The sequence below is a fragment of the Mustelus asterias genome, chromosome 5, assembly GCF_964213995.1.
Source record: "Mustelus asterias chromosome 5, sMusAst1.hap1.1, whole genome shotgun sequence".
In the NCBI taxonomy this organism is placed as follows: domain Eukaryota; kingdom Metazoa; phylum Chordata; class Chondrichthyes; order Carcharhiniformes; family Triakidae; genus Mustelus; species Mustelus asterias.
In genome coordinates, this window is record NC_135805.1 from 136,687,603 (window position 1) to 136,708,407 (window position 20,805).

Genomic DNA, 20,805 nt, shown 5'->3' on the forward strand with positions numbered 1-20,805 from the left:
GATGGACAGATTTTTGATCTATAAAGGTTGTAGGGGGAGGCAGGAAAGTGGAGTTAAGATCACAATCAGATCAGTTGACTGAATGGCAGTGCAGGCTACAGGGGCCAAATGGCCTCCTCCTGCTGCTGTTTCTTATGTTGCTTAATTGTCTGCTCCTGGTGGCTGAAGAACTCCTTCCAGATTTGCTGTGCAGAGTTTGCCAACCATAGCACACCTGCTCGGCAAATTCAAGAATATTTCAAGGAACAGTGTGCCTCTTTCGAAGGGCCTTTTCCAAACTCACATAGATCTCAGACTTCTTCAAACATGAGGGTTTATGGAGCATCGTCCTCACACTTGGCCGTCCTCAGAAATTGGTCACCCTCCTCCCCTTTACTAGGATGCTGCCGGGACTTGATTGTTTGAGATATAAGGAGAGGCTGGATAGACTGGGACTTTTTTCCCTGGAGCGTAGGGGGCTGAGGGATGATCTTATAGAGGTCTATAAAATAATGAGGGGCACAGATCAGCTAGATTATCAATATCTTTTCCCAAAGGTAGGGGAGTCTAAAACTAGAGGGCATAGGTTTAAGGTGAGAGGGGAGAGATACAAAAGGGTCCAAAGGGGCAATTTTTTCACACAGAGGATGATGAGTGTTTGGAACGAGCTGCCAGAGGAGTGTCCTCAAAGCCACTAGTGTGGACATGATTCACAGAAGAGGCAGGTAACACTTCACTGATACCACTTTCAATGCAAAATCACTCCTCAACCAGTCATTGAGCTTCAGTGTGAAGATGATGCTTATGTCTGCGCTCACTCAGAAACCAAACTCCTGGTGAATGTCGACTCCTTCTCTGAAGCAAATGAGAAAATGGGCCTTTTACTAAACACCTGGAAAACTGAGCTCCACTTCCAATCAACTTCCATAGTGCCGGGGCAGCACGGTGGAATAGTGATTAGCACTGCTGCTTCACAGCGCCAGGGACCCGAGTTCGATTCCCAGCTTGGGTCACTGTCTGTGCGGAGTCTGCACGTTCTCAGCTTGGGTCACTGTCTGTGCGGAGTCTGCACGTTCTCCTCATGTCTGCGTGGGTTTCCTCCGGGTGCTCAGGTTTCCTCCCACAGTTCAAAGATGTGCAGATTAGGTTGACTGGCCATTCTAAATTGCCCCTTAGTGTCAGGGGATTAGCAGGGTAAATATGTGGGGTTACGGGAATGGGGCCTCAGATTGTGGCCGATGCAGGCTCGATGGGCCGAATGGCCTCCTGCACTGTAGGTTCTATGATTCTACCTCCCCTCCTGTACCCTCCCCCCCACTCCATTGATTAAGATAAACTGCGAGCACCTGTGAACCTTTTTCCGTATTTTGGGATCCTGCTCTCAACGAAGGCAGACATAGATGTGAAAATTCATCATCACCTCCAAGCTCAGCCTGCAGTGCACTGAGGAAAACAGTATTTAATCGCAAACCCGAGGCTGAGGTCACGATTTACTGGGCAGCAGTGATCCTGGCACTCCGATATGTTTCAGAGAGGTGGATCGCTGACAGCCGGCATCTCACAGCACCGGAGAAGTAACACCAGTGCCGTCGCAAGTTCCTCCAAATCCGGTTTCCAGAAAGGTTATCCAACAGCTGAATCCTCTCCCAAGCTAACATGCCCTGCATCAAGGCACCAAAAACCAAAACATCACTTAAAAACCAGCGCCGCTGGGAGGGACATGCTGTGCATGTGCCTGACACCCAAAGCAACTAATCTACCTGGAACTCCGTCATCACTGCCCAGAGAACACAAACCTCCAAATCCTTCAACCACCACATGTGGCAGAACCTGCTCTGGACTTGGCCAATCTCGGAATCCATCAAACCAGAGTGGAAACCAGTCGGGCGAGATTCTCCGGCCTCCCAGCCGTGTTTTTCCTGCTGGTGGGAGTTGGCACGTTTGTTCGCCAGTGGTGGGATTCTCTGGTCCCGCCGCTGTCAATGGGAATTCCCATTGACGTCACCCCATGCCAGCGGGAAACCCGCGGGGGTGCACTGCCAGTGGGATGGGAGAATCCTGCCAGCGTGAACGGCAGAGAATTCCGGCCGTCATGTTTGATCCAGAGGGACTGCCTAACAAAATTATTTCTGGGAGAATTAAAGTTTTTATTAGTGTCATAAATAGGCTTACATTAACACTTCAATTAAGTTACTGTGAAAATCCCCTAGTCGCCACACTCTGGCGCCTGTTCAGAGACACTGAGGGAGAATTTAGCAAGGCCAATGCACCTAACCAGCACGTCTTTCGGACTGTGGGAGGAAACCGGAGCACCCGGAGGAAACCCACGCAGACACGGGGAGAACGTGCAGACTCCGCACAGACAGTGACCCAAGCCAGGAATCGAACCCGGGTCCCTGGCGCTGTGAGGCAGCAGTGCTAACCACTGTGCCCATGCTAAAATGATTTGGTTTCTCCTGGTGTTGCCTGTTGCCCCATCCTCTCTTTTCCTCTCGCCTCTCTCCATTTTGTCTTCATGCCCCCTCCCCTCTACTGTCATCTCCAATCCTTTCATTTTCTTTTCTTTTATCCCATCTTTCTGTAAGTTTTTTCTTTGTCAGTGTTTCCTCTTTCTCCTAATTGTGTTCTGATCTCTGCTGAATCCCAGCTTAATATCGTCACCTGATTCTTCGCATCAATTTTAAAACTTTTTCTCTTTTTATTAATTCTTTCTGTCACTAAATATTTTCCCTGTACTTTTCCCATATTTCCCTCTGGTTCTCACATACATTGCTTCTCTCGCTCTCGGTCTCAGTCTCTCTTGTCACATTTCTTTTCTTCCCAACTCTCGTGGAGATCTGGAGCAAACTCAAGGCTTTCTTTGAGCTGTAGAAATAACCTTGTGTCTATCTTGGACCCTGGAGTATGTATCCATCTGTCTATCCATCACACTTGCACTGTTGTACTCCAAGTGGTGAAGGACATAACTGGAGCCTAACCTTTACACACTATAATAACTCCAGCGGCACGGTAGCACAGTGGTTAGCACTGCTGCTTCACAGCTCCAGGGTCCCGAGTTCGATTCCCGGCTTGGGTCACTGTCTGTGTGGAGTTTGCACATTCTCCTCGTGTTTGCGTGGGTTTCCTCCGGGTGCTCCGGTTTCCTCCCACAGTCCAAAGATGTGCGGGTTAGGTTGATTGGCCAGGTTAAAATTGCCCCTGAGATGCGTAGGTTAGAGGGATTAGCGGGTAAATATGTGGGGGTAGGGCCTGGGTGGGATTGTGGTCGGTGCAGACTCGATGGGCCGAATGGCCTCCTTCTGCACTGTAGGGTTTCTATGAATTCTACCGCCCCGCCTTCCACAGGAATCGGAGCGGGCGAGGGACAGACACTGGGAAGGTCCGTTGACCTCAGGCGGGATTTTCCCGTCTCGGGGTGAGCGAGGCCATAAAATCCTGCACCAGGAGTCGGCTGTGAAGGAACGGTGCTTTTATTGCACAAAATAAAATAAAGCACAAGCCTGTGGTGAACACAAACAGGTCCCAACAATAATGGACCCACTCAGGGGCCTGCTTTATACAGGGCTCGGTGTACCAGCTCCACCTGGTGAATTAATTACCAATCCTCAGGGAGCTTGTATTCAACAAGTCCGACAGGGAGGTTGATCAGTGATTCCCTGAAGTCCTGGAGGTTATCACACACACTTTATAATTTTTTTATATAAAGAGGTGCGCACTACAAGCCCGCACCTTCAAACCAAAACACAAGATGGGATTTTCCGGCCGCGCTCGCCCTGAGGTCAACAGACCTTTCCATGGTCCGTCCCTGGCCCAGTCCGATTCCCGTGCCGGGCGGAATGGAAAATCCGCCCCACAGTCTCAGTCTACTATATATTGTGTCATCATATATGGGCGGCACAGTGGTTAGCACTGCTGCCTCACAGCACCAGGGACCCAGGTTCGATTCCCGGCTTGGGTCACTATCTGTGCAGAGTTTGCACATTCTCCCTGTGTCTGCATGGGTTTCCTCCGGGTGCTCTGGCTTCCTCCCACAGTCCAAAGATGTGCAGGTTAAGTGGATTGACCATGCTAAATTGCCCCCTAGTGTCAGGGGGTTAGTAGGGTAAATAAGTAGGGTTACGGGAATAGGACCTGGATAGAATTGTGGTCGGTGCAGTCGCGATGGGCCGAATGGCCTCCTTCTGCACTGTAAGGGTTCTATGATACAAGTGAAATCCCCAGTTGATGCCCACCAGTTGAAAATGACAGGACGCTCACTCGTCATACAGTTAACTCCCATTGCATTCCTCTACATGGATTGACCTGCTTTCCTGCACTTCCTTCCCATAAAATTGTCATAACAGTTTCCCATTCATATCTGCTCAACCTGGTTCCCAGCCCCACTCCAATAAAAATGTGGGGATCCCTACAAGCTGACACTGTCCATACCTCCTGTCCATACTACTGTACTCACCCTCTTACTCCCATCAGAATCACCAGCAATGAGTGAACGCGGTATCAATATTGCTCCAGGTCCCAATGGATGAGCTGATGGATGTCCAGTGGGCTGGTGCAGTGGTCCAACTGGAAAAAAAAGGCTATGATTCACGGAAGTTATGGGGCAAGAAATGTTTCAATAGAATGTTGTTGGTTTAAAACAATCAGAAATGATGTTCCGTGCAGAGGTCAAGGATCTATTCGGTTCCTGGTTAAATGCCATCACAACCCTTCATTCCAAAAGGCCAAATGTCGGTGAGAAGCGCAGACATCTCAAAAGCTCGGAATTGGTCATCTCTCTCCCCTTTGCTCACTTTCCTTTTATTTTTGACTTGCAGAGAAGAAAAATTATCCTGTTGCCAACATCAGACGGATCAGTTTAAAACCTTGCTGATGTTGTTCAAAGAGTGGATGGAGGAGAAGAATTCCAAGATTCCAATTATAGAGCCAAGTCTAACTACAGAAACGCTTCAAAGCTATTTATCTGATGTCCAGGTGAGGAATCCTTGCTGTTAAATATTCTGTGTATTGTACCGTTGAGGATCAGTAATTATATCAGTAAATTCACCAAATTTCCCTAATCATAGAATATCTACCGTGCAGAAGGAGGCATTCGGCCCATCGAGCCTGGACTGACAACAATCCCAGACAGGCCCTCTCCATGTAACCCCATGTATTTACCCTGCTCATCCCCTGATGCCAAGGGCCAATCTACTATTACCGATCATAGAATCCTACAGTGCAGAAGGAGGCCATCCGGCCCACTGAATCTGCACCAACCACAATCCCACCCAGGCCCTATCTCCATAACCCCTAGATAGTCCGCCTGACACTAGTGTCAATTTAGCATGGCCAATCCACCTAATCCGCACATCTTTGGACTGTGAGAAGAAACCAACGCACCCGGAAGAAACCCACGCAGACACGGGGAGAATGTGCAAACTCCACACAGACAGTGACCCAAGGCTAGAATCGAACCTGTGTCCCTGGCGCTGTGAGGCAGCAGTGTTAGCCACTGTGCCACCGTGCTGCTCTAACCCAATCAACCTAACCCAAATTTTCCCTAATGGCAACTGAAATCCCCGAGTCCTTTATATATTGTATTCTGGTGTCTCCTGACTTGAATACTCAGTTGTTTAATGTTTTGGTGCCCAAGGGCACCTTTGTGAGGAGTCAAATGATTACTTTAAGTGCTCTATCCTAGATTACATGTATTGCAGCACAGCTCTGGCTCCAATTGATGTTTTGGATGTAATGGTGTGGAATTCCTTGGAAAGGGCAGGCTCAAATTCTTCGGCTTTGCACAGCATAAAGTATAATTTGGTATCGAGCTGGTTTAAAAAGCAGCAGCAATTTCCATTAATATAATGTCTTTTAACATGGTAAATGTGTCCAGGCACTTCACAGGATCATAGAATCATAGAATCCCTACAGTACAGAAGGAGGCCATTGAGCCCATTGAGTCCACAGCGACCACAATCCCACCCAGACTCTATCCCCATAACCCCACATATTTAACCTGCCAGTCCCCTGACACTAAGGGGCAATTTAGCATGGCCAATCCACCTAACCCGCACATCTTTCGGACTGTGGGAGGAAACCGGAGCACCCGGAGGAAACCCACGCAGACACGGAGAGAACGTGCAAACTCCACACAGACAGTGACCCAAGCCGGGAATCAAACCCAGGGCCCTTGCGCTAAGAGGCAGCAGTGCTAACTACTGCGTCACCGTGCTGCCCATTTGTGCCACCGTGCCGCCCATTCTGCCCAGGAGAATTGTCAAACAAAATTTCACACATGATATTGGAAGCTTGGCCGGGGTGGTTGGTAGGTTTTAAGCAGGGTCTGAAAGGAGCACAGAGAGTTGGAAAGCATTAGGAACTTTGGACCTAGACATGGCTGCCACCAGTAGTGCGACGGAAATAGGGAATGCACAAGTGGCCTTCGGCAGAAAACCTGCTCCTATAGTCCATTGGAAACTTGTCGTGATCTCTGGGCAATGTGAACGCACTTACCTATGGCTTCAAAAATGACATGGTGGGGTTGAGGGCACATGTGACCACCTGTGGCCAGCGATCTTCCTGGAGTGGGAGCCTTGCCCTCCGGGATAAGGCAGTGTCATGGGTTACAGCCTGGCTGAATCACACACTCGGTCTCAGACCAGTAAATGTGATAAGAATGTCCATTTTCTGACCATAAGAGGTTCTGGTGATCTGAGAAGTGAAAATGATGACCGGGAAGCAGAATGGGAAACAGATAGATGTGGATTCCAGCACATCTCAATTGTAGAGAAATCTGGTTAAATGTCTGCAACAATTGTGGAAGAGGCATTGTTGAGCAGAAGCGGGATCAGTAGGAACTTTGAAGAGGAAATTGTAGATAATTTAAAATGGAAACATCTGTGTAGCAGTAGAGCTAAGGAGTGGGACTAATGGATAGCTCTTTCCAAGAGCTGGCAAGAGGCTCAATGGGCCGAATGGCCTATTTTGTGTGATTCCGGGGAAGTTTCCAATGTAACTATTCCATTTCTTTAGGACAAAGTTCTAACCTTCTCTGTTATCCCTTCTGTGATCACAGGGGAAAATTGAGGAGTTGTCTGCCATCAGGACATGAGTCATTAATCACCTTGTCCGTTTTGTGAAGATACAAGAAATACACTCTCCAGTGTTAATCTTTATCACAGAGGGAGCTGTAAGCATGGGAATTGAGGGCAGGATATTCCTGAGGCCAGCACGGTGGCACAGTGGTTAGCACTGCTGCCTCACAGCATCAGGGACTCGAGTTCAATTCTGGCCTCAAGTGATTGTCTGTGTGGAGTTTGCATGTTCTCCCCGTGTCTGCGTGGGTTTCCTCCGGGTGCTCTGGTTTCCTCCCACAATTCAAAGATGTGCGGGTTAGGTGGATTGGCCACGCTAAATTGCCCCTTAACATCAGGGGGATTAGCAGGGTAAACGCATAGGGTTAACGAGGACAAGGTCTGGGTGGGATTGTGGTTGGTGCAGATTCAATGGGCCAAATGGCCTCCTTCTGCACTATAGGGATTCCATGATTCTCCCTGTGTCTACGTGGGTTTCCTCCGGGTGCTCCGGTTTCTTCCCACAGTCCAAAGATGTGCAGATTAGGCGGATTGGCCATGCTAAATGCGAAATACATGCTAGCGTCAGGGGGACTAACAGGGTAAATGTGCGGGGTAGTGGGGATAGGGCCTGGGTGGGATTGTTGTTGGTGCAGACTCAATGGGCTGAATGGTCTCCTTCTGCACTGTAGGAATTCTATGATCCTCTTTTACACTCTTTCCTTTTGTTACACGAGGAATTAGACCATTGACACGGCAAGATGAATGATTTAAATACAATTTTGCCCTTCCTTTTTCATTTAGGTCATGCTGAGTGAGTGGTCATCAAAAGCCTCTGACGTTGAGGAGATTAATCAGAAAGGCTCAGCTTTGTGTCACCTGATCAATACTCTGACTTCTCCAGCCCACCCGAGGACTATATTCAAATCAGGTAAACAGTCTGTCCCTCGCTTGAGCGTCAAATGCATTGTTCAGGCAGAGATTTTAAATAGCTCACTTTCCTTGTTAAATTATTCAATAGCTACCATTCAGTAATTCATGATTGGAATGCAGATTGTTTGGTGGAATTCTCAAACTGATTACAGTTTTGTTTTTGTATCGCAGCCCAGCAGGTTGAGAAGTGTCTTATTTTGACAATTCAGCCAGTGATGTATGAAGTGAGGTGAATAAATTCTTGCCACAACAGCTCATAAAAGATTTATTGGAATGGCATAAATCTTCCAATTGGACCCCACGTTCTACTATCTGTCCGTCAATAGCCCATATATTTAACTGAATAATGTTTCCAGGCAGAATTCCCAACTTTTCCACAATGTAATTCAGAAATTAACATACTTGTTCAGCATTTTCATTTCATGGGTTGGCGATTTAATGAGCTGCTGTAATTCAGTTTGAGAAGTGTTGTTTTAATTAAACATGGAAATGGGTCATTACCGACACACAAATGTCCTTGTGATTAAGCATAAAATATTAATTCACCAGGGTTTTCCATGCGTGTTTATGTAATTCTGCTCCCTATTCATGGCTTCATATTTAATAGCATCTTTTCTGTACAATGGTCCTTTATAAAAACTGACCAAGAACATAAGGGAGGCGATGGCCTAATGGTATGATCGCTAGACTAGTAATCCAGAAACTCAGCTAATGTTCTGGGGACCCAGGTTCGAATCCCGCTACGGCACATGGTGGAATTTCAATTCAATAAAAAACAATCTGGAATTAAGAATCTACTGATGACCACGAAACCATTGTCAATTGTCAGAAAAACCCATCTGGTTCACTAATGTCCTTTAGGGAAGGAAATCTGCCTTCCTTACCTGGTCTGGCCTACATGTGACTCTCAACTGCCCTCGGGAACTAGGGATGGGCAGTAAGTGCTGGCCAGCCAGCGATGCCCATGTTATCAAAAGCCATGAATGAATAAAAAAACTAGGAGCATAGGAATTAGGAGCAGAAGTAGGCAAATTTAGCCCTTCGAGCCTGCTCCGCCATTCAATCAGATCATGGCTGATCTCTGGTCTCAAATCCACCTCCCTACCTGCTCCAAGAGCTACTTGTATTGCTGCTGCTGTTTCTGTTGTGACTGAAATCAGGAGATTTCACTGGGTGGTGTATTCACAGGTGATTATCCTTCCTATGGAAAGTCGTTGAGGTGAAGAGACCTAAAATGAGCATGGTGGCACGGTGGCACAGTGGTTAGCCACTGCTGCCACACAGCACCAGCGACCCGGGATCGATTCCTGGCTTGGGTCACTGTGTGGAGTTTGCATATTCTTCCCGTGTCTGTATGGGTTTCCTTCGGGTGCTCCGGTTTCCTCCCACAGTCTGAAAGACGTGCTGGTTAGGTGCCTTGGCTGTGCTAAATTCTCCCTCAGTGTACCCGAACAGGCGCCAGAGTGTAGTGACTAGGGGATTTTCACAGTAACTTCATTGCAGTGTTAATGTCAGCCTACTTGTGACACTAATAAATAAAAAGAAGAGTGTTATTTTTACAGTTTTGAATAGGAAGCTATGCAGCATTCCCATGGAAGTGGATTTACAGTTCAAAGCACACTGAGCACGTGCTATGGGGGAAATTGTGCAGAACTGATTCTGCACGGTAGGATTGTGGAATGAGTTACCAGGGAAGCCAGTCAAGTGGATGGTATAAATGTGCTAGAGATACAGTCCAGTATAGCACTGGAGAGCTGGGAGTGAGCCATTTGGCGGGACAATGAAGATAGAGCTGTATTGGGCTAAATGGCCTTCAGGTGATGAACACAATTAGACAGTGTTTCAGCAACTATGAATAGTGGGAAATACATGGGGTGGGATTTTCCAGCCACGTTCGCCCCAAAACCGGAAAATCCTGCCCGTAGCCAACAGACCTGTGCATGCTCCCCCTCCCTGCCCGCTATAATTCGAGTGGTGGACGGGATGGGAAAATTCCCCCCAAGGGCGGCACGGTAGCACAGTGGTTAGCACTGCTGCTTCACAGCTGCAGGGACCCAGGTTCAATTCCCGGCTCGGGTCACTGTCTGTGTGGAGTTTGCACATTCTCCTCGTGTCTGCGTGGGTTTCCTCCGGGTGCTCCGGTTTCCTCCCACAGTCCAAAGATGTGCGGGTTAGGTTGATTGGCCATGCTAAAATTGCCCCTTAGTGTCCTGGGATGTGTAGATTAGAGGGATTAGCGGGTAAAATATGTAGGGATATGGGGGTAGGGCCTGGGTGGGATTGTGGTCGGTGCAGACTCGATGGGCCGAATGGCCTCTTTCTGTACTGTAGGGTTTCTATGTTTCTATGATGTTTGCCGTCCTTTGGGGGATGCTCCTTTCTGAATTCAAATCATGGATGTCAATAACCATAAGGTCATTGGCTGGAATAACATATGACGTAATAACATTGAACCTGTAAATCCATTGGTACAACATCCTCTGTTAGACTTTAACCAGTTTAAAATGGATCCAATTGGGGTAATGCATTTGTTATGTATGCGGGGCATAGCCCCTTTGAGAGAGCGGGTCAGGTGACGAGGGGTGACTTGTCCAGAATCCGCCTCAACAGGCAGTTGAGGACTGGATTGCGAGAAGAACAGTTCATCAATAAACCAATAATGTTCCTGTGACTTGTCTCCCTGCATGTTCTTTGGAGCGAGCCCCCATCCCGGTAGTCTCAGACTTACTAGCATTCAATTCTGGGCACCACACCCCTGGGGAGGACTGGCCTTGGAAAGAATGTGGATTAAATAATAGGAACCAGTTGCATCGACTAGATTTGGATGTTCTCCAGTATGGAAGGTTAAAGAATGGTTGAATTGAGGTGATTAAGCTGGTTAAAGCATTTAATAGGTTAAATAGAGAGAAACTATTTCTCTGTTGGAAGGAATCCAGAACAAGGGGGCAGAATCTGAAAATCAGAGCTAAACCATTCAGGGGTGCTATCAGGAAGTACCAATATGTATATCAGATGTTCCAATCAAAACCAATATTCAATAAACAAAATCCTTTCATCAGATTTATCACTGCACAGGCTAAAGCTCACATGATACTGGAATCCAGTTCCTTGGATTGAATGCTGATTTCAAATAATCTTGTAAACTCAGAGCAGCTTGTAGTCTTCAAAATATATATTCTTTACTGCAGGATGGCAAACAAAATGTGCTTTCAGCTAACTGGTAAAACTTTAAAATTAAAAGCGAGGGAGAGACTTCTTTCAGCGATGCTTCTAACACTGCAGCCAAAACTAAACTAAAAACAATCCTTATCACCTGAGCTTCACACAGTTTTTTTTCCCCTCCCACTAATTACATAATCTCAGGCTGTGAGGTGCAGAGGTCGTGATTTAAAAAAAAAATCTCTTAAAGGGACACTAACGTCCCAGGGCCAATTAAACATTTACACTGAGGGTGATAGATTCTTGCCTGGTATGAAGGGTTACAGAACAAAGGCAAGCAAATGGACGCAAATCAGCTATAAACTAATTGATTGGTGGGATAGGCCTGAGGGGCTGAATAGCCTCTTCATGTTCCTCATGCTCCAAATTGGGTTGTGCAATGTTACACCTTTAACTTTTCTGTTATTTAACCGGAATAGTTTTGACCATAGGATAATAAGGAATAGAAACAAGAGTAGGCCATTTGTCCTCTTGAACCTGCCCCGCCATTCAGTAGGATCATGGCTGATCCAACATTCCTCACGTCCGCTTTCCTGCCTTTCCCCATAACCCTTACTACCCTTACTGATCAAAAATCTCAGCCTTAAATATACACAAAGACTCTGCTCCCACAGCTCTCTGTGGCAAGGAGTTCCAAAGACTTGCAACTCTCTGAGAGAAGAAATTCCCCCTCATCTCAGTCTTAAATTGGGCGCCCCTTTATTCTGGGACTATGCTCTCTGGTTCCAGACTGTCCCACGAGGGGAAACATCTTTTCAGCATTTGCCCTGTCAAACCCCTTAAGAATCCTGAGAAGCCACTCGTTGCCTATTTGTTGAAAGAATTTGCCAACTTTCATTAGTGCATAACAGGTTGGAGAGAACTTAACACGGATGTTGGTCTTGTTTTTAATGCAAGTAACCAGGTTTTCTTTACGCATATATTGGTCTGTAGGCACGCAGGTGGTGAATGGTGAGGGAGCTGTCTCTGCTGTCTGCGATTCCAAAGGTAAGGAAACCACTTTACAAGTTGCATTACTTGAGTTTGGTGCAACCTTATAATGAAATATGAAAATTGGCTTTCTTTTTACAGTGTTACTGTTTTTAAGGAAATGGATTCAAAGAAAATTTAAACAGTACAAGTTATGTTCTTACAGTATTAAAATGGAGATGAGCTCAATGTCAACTTGTGAATTCCTCTCCTGTTAAAAATTAATGCAGTGCAAGAAATGGGGATGGCACGGTGGCACAGTGGGTTAGCACTGCTGCCTCACAGCGCCAGGGACCTGCGTTCAATTCCTAGCTTGGGTCACTGCCTGTGCGGAGTCTGCACGTTCTCCCTGGGTCTGTGTGGGTTTCCTCCGGGTGCTCCGGTTTCCTCCCACAGTCCAAAAGACGTGCTGGTTAGGTGCATTGGCTGTGCTAAATTCTCCCTCAGTGTACCCGAACAGGCGCCGGAGTGTGGCGACTAGGGGATTTTCACAGTAACTTCATTGCAGTGTTAATGTAAGCCTACTTGTGACACTAATAAATAAACTTAAAACTAAACTTTAAACTGAAATGACCTTTTAATGTGACCAAAAACACTTTTGTAAAAAATCCCACATTTCAATTATTTTTAATTTGTTATTATCGCTAATTAATCATCTGGATTTCCTTTTCTTGGAGTTAAAAACTGCATTAAAACAGATCAAGCAATCAACTCCATTTTCCTGTAACTATTTCAAATAGGTGGACGGTATAAGTTCATCCTCCATTTTATTGCGACTGTTTTTTGTTGAGGTTAATTTGTCTGCACAGATAATGGTGAGGTAGGAAACGTTACAGCATGTGCCATGGTCATTCTTCTTGGGGAATTGCCCTGAACACCTGACTGTCCCAGACTCACAAACAAAACTGGTTCCTGTGCCATAACAAGGAAAAAAGGGTGAAAATAGTGATCTAAATCTAAATCCTGGCGGTCATGTGATAGGAAAGTGAGTTGTAAATGCTCCCCTTTTGATCAAATGCACGGTTTCCTCCACTATTGACCAATTAGTTTGTTGAGAGTTCTTTCTCAAAGCTCCATTGATATGATGGGCCGAATAGCCTCCATTGGCCCACTATGAATTTAGCTGTGATGAAACTTGTGTCATTGACTTAGATGGTAGGCCCTCTTCTTGTTGGGGCCATTTGCAAGTTGAATTCTTGATGTTGGTGTTCCCACGATCAGAAAGTGATGCCTGACCCTGTGGTGAACCATCGTTGGTTCCCACTAGATAGTATTGAGCCAGGGTCTGGCCAGTACTACAAGTATGTTTATATGTTGCTGTTGGGGTTAGGGTTGGGTTGTTCCACTTGTTGCTGTTGGGGTTAGGGTTGGGTTGTTACACCTTTGTATTGTAGTACATCCCAGTCGGGCTCCGCCTCCTGGGAGAGGTATAAAGGTCTCTGCTCTGTCTGGGACCCCTCAGTCTGGGATCGTGTATATAATTAGTAGATGCCTTGTTACAGCAAATAAAAGCCTTTATTTCCTGAGCATCAAGCCTCGTGTGTGATAACGCGCATCAGACCCCCAAACTCACTCTGGTCAGTTTTGGGGATCCCTGACTGGATATCTTCCTGGATTCTCATGTTGACGTCCTCTGACCACCTCGACACGCTCGCCACACTCCCGCCATTGACCGCAAATCTTGGCAATGCCCTTCCTTCTCACCAAACGGAAAGCCAGTCGCTGCTTCTCGCTCATTGAATAAACCTTCCTCGTCGAGTCAAATCAAAACAGCATCTATACCGCCCTGCCCATTTCCAACATTCTTAGAATTAATAAGTAAGAGTGCTTAAAGAAAATGAAGAAAATAAATCCTGGAGATTAAGCTGAAATTCCTATAGATTCCTGGACAATCCTGCAGGATTAAGTGATCTACTGCACCAAACATGTGGTTGAAATAGCGGAGTGGGAGGGAGGAGGAAGAAGAATGCAAAACCTCCATTAAAATAAGCTTGAAGTAAAGCAGTAGAACTTCGATGTGGTTCTCCCTTAACAGTATTTCTCCACACCTCAATTGAGCATCTTAGTGCTGATATGGAAATTGTGACCTTTCAGTCATTCCTGGCTGGGCCATTCATGGAGCTGCACTTTCAGAATTGGGCTCCATTCAACCATTCCGTAAGATTATGACAATTCTGTATCTTAATGCTATTGGCCCACCTTATAAGGGGTGGCACGGTGGTTAGCACTGCTGCCTCACAGCGCCAGGGGCCCAGATTCAATTCCGGCTTCGGCTCACAGTCGGTGCGGAGTTTACACGTTCTCCCCGTGTCTGCGTGGGTTTCGTCCGGGTGCTCTGGTTTCCTCCCACGGGTTAGGTGGATTGGCCATGCTAAATTAACCCTAGTGTCAGGGGGATTTGCAGGGTGAATATGAGGGATTATGGGAATAGGGCCTGGGTGGGATTGTGGTCAGTGCACTGTAGGGATTCTATGATTCTATGATTGCTGGAATCCTTAATACCTCATCTGACCAAAATTCATCAATCTCCGTTATAAAATTGACCACACAACCTTTTTAGAAGAGAGGTTTCCAGATGTCCACTACCTTGTTGTAAGGGCCAGGCAATCAATAAATAATGTGTCACAAACATTTGAAACCAAATTCTTGCAAATGGAATATTGGTGATATATTAAATGCTTAAACAAGATGGTAATACTCATTATGCAATCCCAGGTGGCTTTGATCTTAAACCCCTCTATACCGGATGAGCAGAAATTTCCTCCAGTTAGATGTTGGGAAGAGTGAAGTCATTGGGGATGATCTTACCATCAAACCCCGCCAGCCTTTTGGCGCGGCGAGCCGAGAAATCAGATCACGCCTGATTTCCCGCTTCTCACAACCTTACCAACGCCGAGTATCCGGCAAGGTCAGCTTCACGCACATTGCCGACATGGGGTGTATAAATTGTTTAAATCTAATTTTACTATAATTTAAATGTAATTAGCGAGCCTGGAAGGCAATCGTCAGGGCTCACTTTCCTCTGTGGCCTCTCCAGCGAGAATCATTCAAGGTCCCCATCAATGGGGATTGGATGTGTTGGCCTCGCTGGGCCATTGAGGCCCTCTCCGGGAGGTCAGGGGCAAGGTGGGGATGGTGCTCTTTGAGCAGTGGCGGTCTGGCAACCTGGCAGTTTTCACCCTGGCGCTGCCCACACCAAGGGGCGGGGCCTGTAGGGGGAGGGGCCAGACTGGAGACGGGCTGATGGTGGTGGGCTGGGGAGGAGGGACCTGCGCATGCGCAATGGTGCCCTCTGCTGCTTTCAACCAGCATTTGGGTGATTTAAGCCCCGCCTACTCCCCCTACAGGCGAGAAACTAATTTTGATGGGTTTTCTTGCTCTAAGTGCATAAGATAGCAGATTTGAACTCGCCCAAAAAATGGATCAAAAGCTCTCCCATTTTCATGCGCATTCTGGACTTAGGCCTTTTTCTGTAAGATTGCCTCCATTGTTTCTTGTCTTTGCTACAAATTCTGTTCCCAGCTATCACTTCCATGCCATGATCATCCTGGCAACAGCTAAAGACTAAATCAGACTGTTTGCATTCTTGGTGCCATATTTAACCTTGCGATGAGCTTCTGACTGCCCATTCATGCTATTGTCAAGACTACATCCACCTCCGTAACATCACCAAACTTGGACCCTGCCTCAGCTCATCTGCTGAAGCTCTCAAGCTTACCTTTGTTACCTCGAGACTTGTCTATTCCAATGCACTGCTAGTCAGGCACCTGCATGTTACTCTGCATAAACGTGAGGTCATCCCAAACTCTGTTGGCCATGCTTAACAAGCACCAAGCCCGTTTCACTATCACCCCTGTGCAAGCTGATCTACAATGGTTCCTGTTCAAGAAACATCTTAATTTTGAGATGATCATCCTTATTTTGAAATTCCTCCTTGGCCTCAGCCTCCCTATTTCTCAAAATTCCTCGTCCCTCAACTCTAAAAGATGTCTGCGCTCCTCTAATTCCAGCCTTCCATGGAAAATACAAACTGTACAACTGCCTGAACATCTCCCTCCTCAGCATCAACTGCAAAGGCTGCAAAGGCCAGAGTCATTCTAATGAGGCTCCATCAGCCAGCCAACGGAATATACCCGTAGGTACAATGTGGCTTCAAGTGATCCAATCCACAGTAGATATAACCATCTCCTCCCTGTTGTAATGTGCCTTTAAGTGAAAGCAGCATGCCATCACTAGAATGGGAGTGTGTCATTCGAACCAGTCTCAGTTTCACTTTTGGCTGTGAGCAGAACACAGCACAGCTCTGATGTCTTCAAGCTGCATGTATATATGATCTCATGTTCCCAGTTGCAATCAGTGAACCCACAATGCGTTTATACCATCCCTGATGAATGATCGGCGCCTTTTCATTGTCAATCCCACTCTCAGTAGGTTCTGCTTAAAGCTGTAGAATCATAGAATTATACAGTGCAGAAGGAGGCCATTCGGCTCATCGAGTCTGCACCAATAACAATCCCACCCAGGCCCTATCCCAATAACCCCATGCATTTACCCTAGCTAATCCCCCTGACACTAAGGGGCAATTTAGCATGGCCAATCCACCTAACCCGCACATCTTTGGAGTGTAGGAAGAAACCGGAGCAACCGGAGGAAACCCACGCAGACACGGGGAGAAGGTGCAGACTTCACATAGACAGTGACCCAAGCCGGGAATCGAACTCGAGTCCATGGCACTGTGAGGCTGCAGTGCTAACCACTGTGCCACCGTGCCAACTGTAGGATTGAGAGGGTCTCTGGAAACTGTTAGTTTTCTTTCCTCTCTTCCTCTCAGGCGGGATTTTCATATCACAAACGGAATTGAAATCGAGGGAAAATCTCAGTCTGGTCACTGATGTGGTGGAACATTACAGAGAGTGATGATTAAACACAAGACCATTACAATTCTAACCCTCAATGTTAAAAATTAGCTTATTAGCTTCTCTTTTGAAACTGCAGCTGTAATAAAGCGAGGAATAATAGAATCTTCACACTTCATTAGAGATCAACTCTCTAATTTAGAAACTTAGAAACTGAAGCAGGAGGAGGCCATTCGGCCCTTCGAGCCTGCTCCGCCATTCATTTTGATCATGGCTGATCGTCAAATTCAACATCCTGATCCCCCCCTTCCCCCCATATCCCTTGATCACTTTAGCCTCAAGAGCTATATCTAATTTCTTCTTGAATTCAGATAAAGTTTCTGTGGTAGTGAATTCCACACATTCACCACCCTCCGGGTGAAGAAATTTCTCTTCACCTCCGTTCTAAAAAGTTTACCCCTTACCCTCAAACTATGACCCCTAGTTCTGGACTCCCCCACCATCGGGAACATTCTTTCTGACTCTGCCCTGTCTAACCTTGAAGAATTTTATATGTTTCTATAAGATCCCCTCTCACTCGACTAAATTCCAGTGAATATAATCCTAACCGAATTAGTCTCTCCCCATATGACAGACCTGCCATCCCCGGAATCAGCCTGGTAAACCTTCGCTGTATTTGCTCTGTAGCAAGGACATCCATCCTCCGAGTAGGACACCAAAAATATGTTCAAAAGCCTGCACTATAAGTTTAAAGTTTATTGTCACAAGTAGGCTTACATTAACACTGCAATGAAGTTACTGTGAAAATCCCCTAGCCGCCACACTCCAGCGTCTGTTTGGGTACACTGAGGGAGGATTTAGCATGGCCGATGCACCTAACCAGCACATCTTTCGGACTGTGGGAGGAAACCGGAGCACCTGGAGGAAACCCACGCAGACACGGGAAGAATGTGCAAAGACAGTGACCCAAGCGGGGAATCGAACCCGGATCCCTGGCGCTGTAATGCAGCAGTGCTAACCACTGTGCCACCCCTGGACTAGTTTGTTTTCAGCTTTTAATAAAGGAACTTGGATGTAAATGTTAACCCTTACATTTGGGGTAACGCCTATTAACCTTCAGTGGAACTGCTTTGGATTTGCTTTAGTTGTGAGAATGGAAATGACACTTGAATTTTCCCAGATTTGTTTGGGATCACAGAGCTCAGAACTACTATGTTTAGATCAGACCCACTTGAACTTGCATGGACTTTATACCTCACTGAGTATTTGAATTAAGGCATGTCTTTCTCCTTAAATGCTGTCACCAATGAGATGATGAAGTCTGTTTTTTGGCCGCAGAGTTGATCGGGATCCAGCGGGATGTTGCAGATGTGAATCATCGGTATGAAGAGTTGGGAGGCTTGCTGAAGGACAAGGCGAGTCAGCTGGAATCCACACTGGCACAAAGACAGCAAGTCCAGGAAGAAGCCCATTTGGTCAAGGAATGGTTGGAGTCGATGGATAAGAGAACCACATCTTGGGATACATTACCAACTGAGACTGAAGCTATAAAGGAACAGGTTGAACAACATAAGGTGTGTGTGCGTGCGTGTTATGCACTATGTTTGCCCTTAATCTTTTTAAAGCTGAATTGTGGAATAAACTTTAATGTTCTGGGCAGCACAGTGGTTAGCACTGCAGTCTCACAGCGCCAGGGACCCGGTTCTATTCCCGCCCTGGGTCACCGTCTGTGTGGAGTTTGCACATTCTCCCTGTGACTGCGTGGGTTTCCTCCGGCTGCTCTGGTTTCCTCTCACGCTCCAAAGATGTGCAGATTAGGGGGATTGGCCATGCTAAATTGCCCCTTAGTGTCAGGGGGACGGGCTAGGGTAAATATGTGGGGTTGAGCGGATAGGGCCTGGGTGGGATTGTTGTCAGTTCAGGGTCAATGGGCCAAATGGCCTCCTTCTGCACAGTAGGGATTCTACGATCTTGCTAAGGTGTGACATCTCGCAACTTATATTACTTTGGACTCTGTACCCTTCAACTTCAATGTTTTGCCCTCTCAGTTGCAGGTGGTGTAAGCTAATAACAGCGCAGTGCGGGCAACGGGGTATTTGGAATCTTAGTTAATGGCAGAATCAATTTATCTCCCCATCCAATGAGATTTAAGATGAAGTCTAATCGCTGACTACCTTCAGAATGAGATTGAACCGTTTAAATTGTATCCTTTCTGGGCCAGAGGTTGATGGGCATTGCATTAACAATTAGCATATTGCTAAACAGGGATTTCAATTCTTTATGTGTAAATTCCTAAAAAGCAAGGAGGCTACAAGTGTGGCGCAGGTTGTACAAAGCAAACAAAAGAATGGCATCAATTTGCCAAGAAGTTTTGGAAGCCATGGTACATCATAGCATATTTCCTAAACCCCTGAATTTGCTGACCGATTTTCACATCGATAACATTGTGCATTGTCAACACACTGTTATAAAGCAGGAAAAATCTAGCCCAATGCTTCAAATCATAGAATCCCTACGGTTCAGAAGGAGGCCATTCAGCTCATCGAGCCTGCACCAACAACAATCCCACCTAGGCCCCATCCCTGTAACCCCACATATTTAACCTGCATGGCCAATCAACCTAACCCGCACATCTTTGGAGTGTGGGAGGAAACCGGAGCACCCGGAGGAAACCCACACAAACACAGGGAGAACGTGCAAACTCCACATAGACAGTGACCCAAGCCGGGAATCGAACCTGGGTCCCTGGCGCTGTGAGGCAGCAGTGCTAACCACTGTGCCACCCCTTGCTAGTTACTTGTTTGTTCCATTTTATTTGTGCAGTTTGATTAGCTTTAAATTGCAGGAATATTAACCTCTATGGATCTGATTAATTCTCATGCGCTGATGGTGTTGAAGATCATGGGACTGGGACAGCGCAGCCCTGGTTCAGATGTGGTTTCTCACAATTTTCCATAACGCCATTTTCTGATTTTATCTGGGAAGGGTGGCAGAATGGAGGTGGTTGGGGAAGAAGATGTTTCAGTGTGTGAGCACCGATAACCGCTTGGTGTGCATTCAGTTTCACAATGCTGCAGCTGGTCCTCCTTGTGTCAACATGGTTATGGTAACAGTGTCATTGCACTCACCGTCTTCAAAGTGAAGTTGAAGAAACAGATGTGGCCGAACTATTATGGCCCAGTTATGCCGCAGTATAACTAAAGAGGGAGAATGCAGCAGTGTGTTACATTCCGGGGGTGGCACAGTGGTTAGGACTGTTACCTTACTGTGCCAGGGACCCGGGTTCGATTCTGGACTTGGGTGACTGTGCGGAGTTTGCACATTCTCTCTGTGTCCTCATGGATAGGTTTGGGTAAGATGCTGTGACGGAAAGTGACGGCTTTTCTGCATGTTAGGGAATCTATGGTATTATAACATAGGACAGGAGTGGGCAATTCAACCCCTCAAGCCTGCTCCGCCATTCAATATGATCATGACTGATCTCATCTCAGCCTCATTTCCACCTTCCTCCCCACTCCCCATAACCCTTCAACCCACTATTGATTAAAAACCTATCTATCTCCTCCTTAAATTTGTTTAGTGTTCCGGCATTCACTGCACTCTGGGTAGAGAATTCCACAGATGAGTAAAGTAATTCCTCCTCATTTCTGTTTTAAATCTGCCGTCCCTTATCCTAAAACTGGCCTCTCGTTCTAGAATGTCCAACAAGGGGAAACATTCACTCCTCATCTACCCTGTCAATCCCCTTTCTCTTATAAACATCTTATATACCTCAATTAGATGGCCTCTCATTCTTC

At 46.5% G+C, this 20,805-nt stretch overlaps 1 protein-coding gene across 14 annotated transcripts in view; it reads left to right on the forward strand.

Annotated features, from left to right (window-relative positions):
• dst (dystonin) overlaps positions 1 to 20,805 on the forward strand; it is a 653,330-nt gene that overhangs the window by 431,730 nt on the left and 200,795 nt on the right. For all 14 annotated transcript variants that reach the window (XM_078213315.1, XM_078213329.1, XM_078213327.1 and 11 more), the window contains 4 exons: positions 4,794 to 4,950; positions 7,836 to 7,962; positions 12,117 to 12,170; positions 18,347 to 18,582. In XM_078213315.1, the coding sequence (XP_078069441.1) occupies positions 4,794 to 4,950; positions 7,836 to 7,962; positions 12,117 to 12,170; positions 18,347 to 18,582 (574 nt within the window). The remainder of the gene's footprint in view (positions 1 to 4,793; positions 4,951 to 7,835; positions 7,963 to 12,116; positions 12,171 to 18,346; positions 18,583 to 20,805) is intronic.